Source organism: Aspergillus heteromorphus, assembly GCF_003184545.1.
Source record: "Aspergillus heteromorphus CBS 117.55 chromosome Unknown BO70scaffold_1, whole genome shotgun sequence".
In the NCBI taxonomy this organism is placed as follows: domain Eukaryota; kingdom Fungi; phylum Ascomycota; class Eurotiomycetes; order Eurotiales; family Aspergillaceae; genus Aspergillus; species Aspergillus heteromorphus.
The window spans coordinates 183,094-193,524 of NW_020290406.1; the positions used below are offsets into that span (position 1 = coordinate 183,094).

At 52.9% G+C, this 10,431-nt stretch overlaps 4 protein-coding genes across 4 annotated transcripts; 3 read left to right on the forward strand and 1 right to left on the reverse strand.

The window, feature by feature from the left end:
• Positions 1 to 111: 111 nt before the first annotated feature.
• BO70DRAFT_305133 (putative BAP31 domain protein) lies at positions 112 to 1,730 on the forward strand. The gene is made up of 4 exons (XM_025540001.1): positions 112 to 395; positions 526 to 660; positions 712 to 815; positions 893 to 1,730. The coding sequence occupies exons 1-4, from the start codon at positions 375 to 377 to the stop codon at positions 1,269 to 1,271; spliced, it is 639 nt and encodes a 212-aa protein (XP_025403764.1). The 5' UTR covers positions 112 to 374; the 3' UTR covers positions 1,272 to 1,730.
• Positions 1,731 to 5,380: 3,650 nt separating this feature from the next.
• On the forward strand, positions 5,381 to 5,882 carry BO70DRAFT_875 (uncharacterized protein). The gene has a single exon (XM_025548805.1). It carries the CDS (start codon positions 5,469 to 5,471, stop codon positions 5,733 to 5,735), a length of 267 nt encoding a protein of 88 aa, XP_025403765.1. The 5' UTR covers positions 5,381 to 5,468; the 3' UTR covers positions 5,736 to 5,882.
• BO70DRAFT_424799 (uncharacterized protein) lies at positions 5,596 to 7,499 on the reverse strand. Its single transcript, XM_025547627.1, has 2 exons — positions 6,962 to 7,499; positions 5,596 to 6,203 (listed from the first exon to the last, which is right to left on the reverse strand). The coding sequence occupies exons 1-2, from the start codon at positions 7,097 to 7,099 to the stop codon at positions 6,030 to 6,032; spliced, it is 312 nt and encodes a 103-aa protein (XP_025403766.1). The 5' UTR covers positions 7,100 to 7,499; the 3' UTR covers positions 5,596 to 6,029.
• A 2,334-nt stretch (positions 7,500 to 9,833) lies between these two features.
• Positions 9,834 to 10,043, forward strand: BO70DRAFT_281423 (uncharacterized protein; the record flags this gene model as incomplete). The annotated part of the gene is made up of 1 exon (XM_025539012.1): positions 9,834 to 10,043. One exon carries the CDS (start codon positions 9,834 to 9,836, stop codon positions 10,041 to 10,043), a length of 210 nt encoding a protein of 69 aa, XP_025403767.1.
• Between the last annotated feature and the right edge of the window lie 388 nt (positions 10,044 to 10,431).

Here is a 10,431-nt window from a genome sequence, read left to right on the forward strand (position 1 = left end):
TCGGGCAATGACGTAGATGGCCGCTCTGCCGCGGCCGAGATGGTCACGTGCAGAAACCAGCTCCGGGCGGTGATGACGTCTTCCTCTCACCAGAAACTGCAAAAAGACCACCTCATCTCCTGAACCTGCCGTACACATCCTGCTCGTCCCTGATACTGTTCTATCCAGGGCATCAACAGGAGTGCTCTTCTCATTCAATTCAGCTCGCTTCACCCAACGTCTGGATTTCCACGACTTCAGTCCGCGCTGCGTGACACTGTTTACTCTTGTTTATCTTCCAAAACACCCCCTCAACCACAGTTGGGCTGCAAGCCACAACTTACAATCCAGAACAACTCGCTAGAAAGTCGAACTGAGACCTCAGATCCAGCACAATGACTCTCTACTACAGCCTTGTGAGTGCCATCGCTCCGTGTTGATTTGAGGTTAGGGATATGTTGCCGCCTGCAACCCCTGACCCGACCCTCGCAGCCCCCGCAACCAGGCACAGTGACATGTCAGATGTGCTTACAAGGATGGTCCTAGGTCTTTTGCCTCTTGGTGTTCGAGATGGCGGTCTTCATGGGCCTCATCGTTCCTCTTCCCTTCGTCGTGAAGAGGAAGCTCTTCACCTTCATCTCGGAGAGCCCGATAGTCGCTAAACTGCAATATGGGCTGAAGGTACGCGGTCAAGCAATACCCATCGTATTTGCGTCACTCACAAGGCTTTAGATCACTTTTATCTTTATCCTTATCCTTTTCATTGATAGCGTCAACCGCGTGTACCGTGTGCAGCTGGAGCTGGCTGCCTTTGGCAAGGAGGGAGGACCCATTGGGTATGTGATTTCGTGATGTTAACCCATTTGCTTTTCGATACTACAGTCTTGGTACTCACACTTCTTGCACTCAACAGTGCGGCCGCCCTCGGTGCTGATCGCATGGAGGTCCAAGCCCGGAAGTTCTACTCGCAGCGCAACATGTACCTGTGTGGATTCACCCTCTTCCTATCTCTCATCCTCAACCGCACCTACTCCATGATCCTCGAGGTCCTCCGTCTTGAGGAGAAGGTTAAGCTCATCGAGGGTGACAAGAAGGCTGGCGGCAAGGACTCTGTTCGTCTCGCGCAGGCCGGTGATGCCGGTGAGATTGGCCGTCTGAAGCAGGAGCTGGAAGCCAAGGACCGCGACATCGAGAACCTGAAGAAGCAGTGCGAGGGCCTTACCCGGGAATACCACAGACTGGGCGACGAGGTCTCCGGCACGAAGAGCGATACCCCCAAGAAGGATATGTAAACAGCCTTACGTCGCGACTGTCGCTGCCGCGAGAGGTACAACCTGTGATCGGCTCGGACAACGGAGAGTTAAAATTGGACTTGCTTTCGGGGTTCAATTATTTAGGACGACTTAGCGGAGCTGTGCTTCTCCCTGTCATTTCAGGATCATGGTCTTCGTCAGGCCGGGGATTAAGTTGCGGACATCATCATTTGGTGGTCGGAAAGCCTGGATTTTGCCTGTTTCTGTATGCATGAAGGTGTGATGTGTGGTGGTGTATTCCTGGGCGAGGAGTTATCTCCAAAACTGAGGATTGTGTGGGTTATCATTACAATGCAGCTAAGATACACTATTGTTTACTTGTCAAGCCAGCCATGGGCGTGCAGTAAGGCCTGTCATAGATCAGCCACATATCTCTGCTGGTCATACTCACACAGCGGCATGTCGGCAACCGCTATCTGGGCCATGATGTCTACTCGTAAAAAGATCCTAGACAAAAAGCATACTCGCGCAGTGCCTTCTCTTACCACATCCTTCTTTCGTCGACTCATGTCCTTAACCAGGGGAAGAGCGACAAACAACACAACCACCCAAAGCAACCACCGTCCCTTCTGCGACAGCACATCCCCCACCCCGCTGGATCAAGCCATTCTTCAGCAAAAATAGAACATCTGACAATGACGAACCTAATCACCAAATCTTCATCGCCGCTTACTCTCGGAAAGTAGATCACCTGAGAAATTGGCATCTCTTCACCATCAGAACGCCTAAACTCATCAGGACCAGTCAGCCAACAGCCCCCACCACCGCTAGTTTAGGTAGCCAGCTGCAAGCCTGCAATATCCCTCTCTCCTGACAAATTGTTCGGTTCGGCCAGTTTTGAGACCAGATAGGGGTGTTTTCTGAAACTGGGGTTGATAGATAAGGTGCCTGCCTCCTTGCTGGACACTCATTCCGCCTTGCTGATATTTGGGGGGACCTGCGTCCTCATCTTTTCCCCCCCTTCTTTTTCTCACTGGGTTCGCTGTTCACCTGGATCTCCTGCGAGATGCCAAGTCGCAAGTCGCAACAGCCCATACAATACTCGTCAATCATACACCGACGACCACTACTGACCACCGACCCACACAGCGGAGGAACGCCGGCGTCGCGCTTGTTTCAGTCGCGCTTCGGCGGTTCTCGCAACGAACGCCGGTCACGTGGGCCCAGACTACCCTCCAACAACAATGCGACGCAGCAGTAATGGCATCGTTCGCCGTCGAAGGGTTCCCTATGGAGCAGCACAGGGACCGAAGATGGATTCAGATTTCCCCAGGGCCCTGTATTCGCCCCCTGATAATCTCTCCTGGTTCGTGCTGTCTGTGCATACGGTACTTATACTGCTTTAGGTTTACTGTCCCAGCATTCTGGTTCCCCAGGTCAGGTCCCTCCCGCCTATTATCAGTCTAAGGGCGATGGCACCGTCCAGCTCTGCGGCGCTGCCTGAGCACCCTACCCAAGCCGGTGTGGTGTATACTACTAGGGGAGGGGCTGGCTGCGCTGCTCAGACCTGCTGCGGCGCCTCCACGCCGTACAATACCGTGGCCAGCCAGCCATCCATTCAGAGCACAACGCACTGTCTGGGACCCAACACTGGCACCTCCAGCAGCAACTGCAATTGGTCTACTCACTGAGCCATACATTCGCCTTTTCACACAAGGGACGAGCAAAGATCCAGATGAAACTCGGTTTTCCTTTCCAATCGCCCCGTCCCCGTAACTTTTTTAAACTTTTACCCCCGGTTATCTGCCTGGGTTGAAGCCTAACCTGCTCAGCTCAGCTCCAACAACCTGTTTATTTCCCGACCTGAGCGCCGGATCTCCGCGTCCTCTGGCTAAGATTGAGTGGCCGATAACAACCTTTGGGCGCTGAGGAGCACGCCACGCCACGTTGCGTTCCGTTATGCTGCTTCTTCGAATTGTGCACATCTCTCTCTCTACAGACTCGTGTTCAGTACATTTCGCTCAACACTTTTCTTTCTCCAGCTTCGGCAAAGAGAAACAATCGCGCACACACACAGAGAGAGAGAGAGAAGGAGAAAGAGAGAGACAGCCACCCACGATCATCGGGCCACTACGGACCCTCTTCCCCCTCCCAGTAATTCAACTCTGTCCTAACCTAGCGCTTTCCAACTACCTAACTAACCATTACCCATTACCACCTACCCTCCCCGCTGCTCTCACCTCCCCGATATACGCGCGGAGCTCCCCCATCCGTCGGCTCCGTCAGTCTCGTCTCGTCTCGCTGGCACCAGTCAGCATCCATTGCCACCGGCACCAAGTCGCGTCTGTGCCCCGGTTTCTGGATCTGATTTGCCCGTTCCACATCAGGTGATGAGAGCCGTATGCGGTGCTAATGCAGCCCCGTCTGATGCACCGTTGCTAGATCATGCTAGGGTGTTTTTCGGGGATAGTATTATAATATTATTATTATTATTATTATTATTTTTCTATGGTTCGATTGGTTTAGGCTTTTCTTGTAGAGATTTGGCGGGATCGATTGGGAGAGAATGGATGATGGCAAAGTAGATGTTCTGTGTTTCCTCCAATGGGGAATTTTATTTTTCTTTTTTTTTTTTTTTTCACGCTGCGGCGGCGGCGGCGGCGAGGGAGGGAGATGCGAGGGGAGGGGGGGAGGGAGAGGGGAGGGGAGGACAACATTGCGGCACAGCAAGCTTGTTAACACCATCTCCTTCGAGGTCCGGAAAATGTTCGTTCCCTGTCTGTCTTCCTGCCTACGTGCCTACATACTACTAACCTAGCTAGTAGTACTTACTCTCATGCAATCCCCAAAACTACCTACCTACCTACCTACCTACCTACCTACCTCTCTAGTAGTTACGTATCCCCGTGTGACGAAACACCTGTCTATAGGTAGCTTGCCACCTACCTATATCCACCTCATCATCATCATCATCACGGTGCCCCAACTTCACATGACAAAGCAAGCATCTCGGACCCGAACACGGTTTCGCCCGTAGTAGTAGTAGTAGTAGTAGTAGTAGTAGTAGTAGTAGTAGTACTATCATGCGCGGCAAAAGCAAGTCAGAGGGCACCAGGGAAGGAGGCCCTTAGGAAGAACATTTGTCACACCCTAAGCCCAGTGAACCATGGTTCGATGCCCCTCCCCTCCCCCCTCCCCGATGGGTCCTTGATTGAGCTAGTTGGCTGGTTGACCACTTGTCACTTGTCACTTTGTCGCTTGTCGCTTGTTACTTGTTACTTGTTACTTTTGCCCCCTCCCAAGAGGTAGACCAAGACACTAACACTAGATAGTGGTGGGGCTTGGGGCTCACCGTTTATATTTCCGAGAAGGAATCTGTAGAGTCTAGAGGGGATGGCAGTGTTTGTTTATTTTGGGGGAGGTCGCTTCTGAGGTATGAATTGGGATGAGGAAGTGGGAACCATATGATTTTGGATTCTCCGGATTGGCCCCTCCACCGTAATCGAGTACAATGGGATAGAATTAGATAGATGAGGTGACCGTCTATTCACTCAGTGTAGTAATGTAGTAACTAACTAGCCAGTATCTGTCATCTGTCATCTTGTCATCTGACAAATCTTAAGATCTACATGTGCTTGCTCAACACAACAACTACATCATAGCACGGGAAAACACCCCCTCCCCCTCCCAAGACTACTTGGCAAAATGAGCAGATAGAATGAGCGTCGCATTGATATGCTAACAAATTAAGATCAAATAGTAATAAGAAAGACGATGAATCAACCACTTGTACAACAAGCCAGCAAAAGAAGGCAATCGATCACGTGTGGGGGTGTACAGATCCCCACAATGTCAAAGTAAGTAATTCCAAAAGGCGTTGTAACAAATAGAGAAGACAGATGCCACCGAGAAGTTTAAGAAGACTGGTTTTGCAAGTGCCCGCGTTCCTCCATCTCCCCACTCCCCGAGGCCCCTCCTCCGACTTGGACAGGACACGAGGTGGGCGGTGGTGGTGGGAAGGAAAAGGAAACGGGAAGCATGAACGAAAAACAGCGAAATAGTAGGGTAGTAGTAGTAGTCAACTCAAAGAGCGCAGAACAATGCATATGCAGATGGGGTAACATAACAGATGTTCTGGAAACAGATAAACACAGAGGGAATGGAAAACAAAACTTTATAACAAAAATAAATAAGAAAAAAACCTAAAAATAAGAAAGTCTGGTGATATAAAGATGGATGGATGATGGTGTGACAGGTCGCTGGCCAGCTAAAAATCCTCTCACATCGTCGTTGTCCGTCTCTTCTTCCTCGTTCATACAATCGTTCGGTCGTCTTTTTTTTTCGTATTTTATCCGTGGAGGCTTTTTTTTTTTTTTTTTTTTTTGCTTTTCTTTGCGAGATCTGTGTTGGGACAGAACTTCGCCTCTTCTTTCTCTTCCCCTCTTCCTCTCTTCCTCTTCCTCTTCATCTTCATCTTCCTCTTCATCTCCATCCCCCTCTTGATCCCTAGCAAAGGAGCCACAAAGCAACCGAAAGGTAAGTGCAGATCTAAACTTCAGTCTCCGGATGTATGACTTGCATCCCTCGTTTCGGCGGCTGGGATACGCGCGCTTCGAGACAAGGGCCCAGGACCGATAGACCAGATCTCAACCCCGTTGCGCCTCGCACCTGGACATATGTAGTTAGTTCGAGTTCCTTCGCGGATGATCTGGGGCTGCGCAAGTGGATCTTCGGCACTGGCACTCACACCTTGTGGGCACTGGGCTGTGGCCCCTTCCCTCTTCGGAGGAGTCCCATCTAGCCACCGTGCTTAGGGCAGTTGTAGCCCTTCTGGTCGCGGACCTCGTCCTTCACTCCATGGCAGTCGGGGGTCCCTTTCTTGGAGCAGGCGACGACGCCGTTGTGGAGGACCACGCATTTGCAGTCGAACCTGAGGTAGTACTGGGAGCACATGGTGGGGGGATTGAATTGCTGGACGGGTAGAATGTAGGTGGATTTGAGCGTGGAATTTGGATTCGAGACTTGTAGGAAGAACGTCGAGAGTAGTCAAGAAATTGCAGACGATCTAGACTTGAGAGTAGAGCAGGGCGCGGAAGAGAAACTTTGTTTGGAGTAGGATGCTGAGAAGGGAATTGTTGTTGTCGTTGTTGTTGCTGCTGATGGATTGAGACTTGTTCGACGGGTTGTGAAGGGCCTTAAATAAGAAATCTTTCCACGGTCTGGTGGTCCTCCAACCCTCCCATCCCAAGTGATAAAGAATGACTGCGGTTGACTGTGCCGCAACAACGCCTTCTACGCAGCAGCAACAAATGGAAAAGCAGCTGTGACTCAACCCGGGCAACAATTAAAAAAAATGCAACAATAAAAAAGATATTCGAAATTAAAATTTAAAGAAGAGAGACAAGAAAAAGGATCCAATCAGACAAACCCCTTCCTTGGAATGAGGTAAAAGAAGAGTAGGAAGAAGGTTAGTCCAAGGAACGGGTAAGTTGTAACTAACTACGCATGCATGTCTTTTTCGCTCCCCTTCCCTTGTTTTCCCCCTTCTTTCTCGCGGTTCCGCATTGGGGTGGTGCAGCCCTCCCTCGACACGGACCAATATGAGCCGTTGCGTCCGGGCCAGCGTTGGTGATTCGATATACATCACACTCGAATCGACGTGTAGCAAAAAAAAAAAAAAAACTAAATAAATATCCAACAAATGACTCAGTATGCATCGCGGCGCTCACGGCTTCCCAATGGCCCTGCTCCCTCCAGTCGATGGGTATAACCAACCGCCCATTCGCGTGGAAGTGAGCCTGGAGAGGCATATTTCCCAGTGAAGCAAATGGACGGGATGTGACTCGCACGGTCATGCATGCATACATCGGCCGAAGTCGATATGAACCCTGGTCCTGGGATCCATTAAACTTCCGCAGCCTGCATCATGGAAAGGTTGACATCATCTTCACATCTACGCCTTTCCTGCGGGGGGGCAAGGCCGGTCACATATGCACGCGAAGTCCCAACAATCCGATTATCAAATCAGTTCCCGCGTACGACCAACAACTGGTTCAAGTACTGAGGGTCATGCCGCAGCCCCCGACAGCGTTCGGTACCGTCCATCTGACGAACGTCACGCCGCAGAGGCCATCTCCTCGCATCAAGAGACACAGACCGGCGACTATGTCCTCGCCATCATGTGTCCGCGAGCCCGCCTTGAAGGGTGGGGGGCAGGGTTGGCATCACCAACCAGTCCAATATCGTCGCTCCGATATCAGAGTTCCGGGACCCCCCCCCCCCCCCCCCCCAACCCAGCTGGTCTGACCGTCCGGCACCTGGCGCTGTTTGGCTAGAAGGCGGCGCAGGATTAGTGGATCGATGAGCCACCTGCTCCTGTCAGGGGTTGCCGCAGTGACTGGGCATACTTCCTGTCCCACATCAACATCAACAGATGGCGGGTCACTGGGATCAACAAGGTGTGTCAGAGGAGGCCGGACCCGAGCTGCGGAAGCTAAAGAGATGAACCTGCAAGAACTGCAGTGCCGTCACAGGAACCTTGGGTCATGGCTCCCCAGCGGCCAATGTTTGAAACCCACGAGCTAGACGCAGTTGGTGATATCAGACACCCGCAAAGCCTGGACGGAGTTTAGCACTTTCCTGATTGATCTAAGCCCGCGGGGTGTGGTTTAACTGTTGGGTATATCGCTAGAGTGGGGTGGGCAGGCGATATGCGACTCCCAAGCGACGGCAACCGCTGCGGTGTTGGTGTGATATCGAGGCAGTTTCGCTATAGTCAAGGCTAATTTTAGTGGTTCGGCAGTGCCAGACAGCGCCCGCCTATCGATTTCTTTCAAGATCACAAACCGTCAGCTAGGCTGAATGGAAAGTGTCAGGTCAGGCTGAGCGTGAGACAGAGACCACCATGGCGAGCAACTGCGGCGCTGCCCACGCGGTGGAGGGAGACAGTGGCCTGCGATCCCGGGCCTCTGCATGTTTCAGTGCCGTCCACTTCATTGTTCATTCAGCCGCCGAGTGTCCGCGCTACTTCCAGGCGATACGGCGCAGGGCCCCGGGGCGCTAAAACGGCGACGTTCGACCGGTTTCCCCCAGCGGGCACGGCCTTCTGGTAGCCGCCGTTGGCTCCCGGACATGAACGGGCCAGTGATGGGGCAGACGGGGCAGACGTGATGAGTTCTGGCGGTGCCGGTGGTGCCTGTGCCTGGTCCGGTGCCTGGATGGGCTTGGATCCCAGGAGTTTTGAAGGAGGTTGTTTTTTTTTTTAGTTTTTACTTACTTGCAGGTCAGCCCGGCCACGTGACCGGGGCGCTGGTTGAGCCGCCTCGCCGGTTTTGGTCTCTTCGGCCTCGTCGTCTTCTGTCTGCTGCTTTTCTCCTCTCCTCCCTCTCCTCGCCGATTTCGCGAGTGAGACTGGAAGCCATCAATGATCCGTCCCACCACCCTTCCGGTCCCCCTATCCGACTGCACCCAATGACTCCCCAAAACCACAATCTCCGCCCGTCGCGGTTTCCCAGAATGCCGTCCGTGAAGAAGTGAAGTCCGGGCCATGGCCGATTCACCCACGGGTCAGATAGGCCAATGCTCTGGTTTCGGTTTCTAGCGGGTTCTTGGGCTTCTTCCACGCAAGGGGAAGCCAATTCCTGGGGACAGCATCTAGTCGGCTACTCTGGACTTACCTTCAAGGGTCCTGGGGTTCGGTTCTGGGGTCGGTTCTAGAAGGAGATCACCTTCGGCACGACATACCAGATGATACCACTACCAATGCCAAGCGGCGAATAGGAGCGACTGGGGTCAGGTGGGCAGCCCGAAGAATGCGGCAACCCCAAACAATGATGCGATTGCTGGGAAGGTTAATCTGTTCCTGACGTGGGTGACTCGGTGACTGTACGCCTCTCACCCCTTCGCCTCCGCCCACGTTCCCCAGAGTGCGTCACGGGACGTCGCCCTCATTCAATAGTGCCTTGGCCGGCTCTTGGTTGCTGATCATCCGAGGCTGGGTTCGGAATCGTGTCGGTCCAGATGCTTGTGTCTGGGACCCCAGCCCCGGCTCGCCCAACCAGAGCCCTCGACGAGAGTCTGCTCGGGTATGACTATTGCCCCGGCCAAGAGATGCAAAGGAAGGGGGATTTGCATGGATGACGTTCTCAGCCCCTCCCTTTGTGATAGCTCGTTTCGCGGCATGTGAATTACAGCGAGCCCGGTCCACCGTCGGGCAGGAGGAATAATGGGAAAGCCACTCAGAGCACTCTCGGCGTGTCCCTCCACTTATCTGCTTCTGCAGGTGGGCTAGAAGCGGTAGTTCTCTTGATCGACATCGCTCCGGGTTAATCCATGCTCCCGGTCAACCCCTCTTCTCTCCGTCTCAGATAATGGCTTGGCTGCTCGCGCCCATCCTATATAAAGGTGACCGAGCTCAGCCGACAAGATGCGAATCCATCTTTCTCTTCCCAAGCTTTCTGCTGTGAAAAATCTCCCCTCTGAACTGAAGCGCCCCGAGACTACCTGAGACTCTACCGTTTTATCTATCCTCCATACTCCATCATCTATCCTCTATCCTCTATCCTCAAGTGAAGACCTTTTGTCCACTCAAACTCAATCAACATGTACACCTACACTCCCACCGCAAAGTTCCTCGTCCTGGCCCCTACCGAGTCTGGCCCTCTCTCCACCTCCTCCCAAACCCGTGAGCGCTCCAGCAGCCAGTCCTCCACGACCAGCACATCCCAGCAGCGCCCGGGCCTCAGCCGTCTGCCCAGCGGCTTCCTGTACCTGGGAGTCGACACCCGCAACACCACTGCGCCCAGCATCTAAGCTGCAGCATAGCCTACCATTCGACGGATCGCGCTGGACACGATATCAGCTCTGACCTCATCGTCTGACGGGACTAAAGTCTGACCCGGCAGGCCAGAGGCCGATCAGCTACCGTTCATGCTATGAATTTCTGTGACGTTATTGGCGGAGCGAATATTCGGGGGGAAACGAAGTGCGGGGCGCGGTGTTTTCTTTTTTTTCCTGTCGCTTGATTACTTTTTCTCTGTCTTTGCCTTTCCCATCTCCCATGTGCCAAGGCAATCATCTTCTTGTCCATATCGAATTGATGATACCATCTACCATCCTCCTTGCCGGGCCGAGCTGCCCAGCCCAAAAGGGGGGGCTTATGAATGTTTGCCAAGGGACCTGTTGATATGTGCCAAGCCTT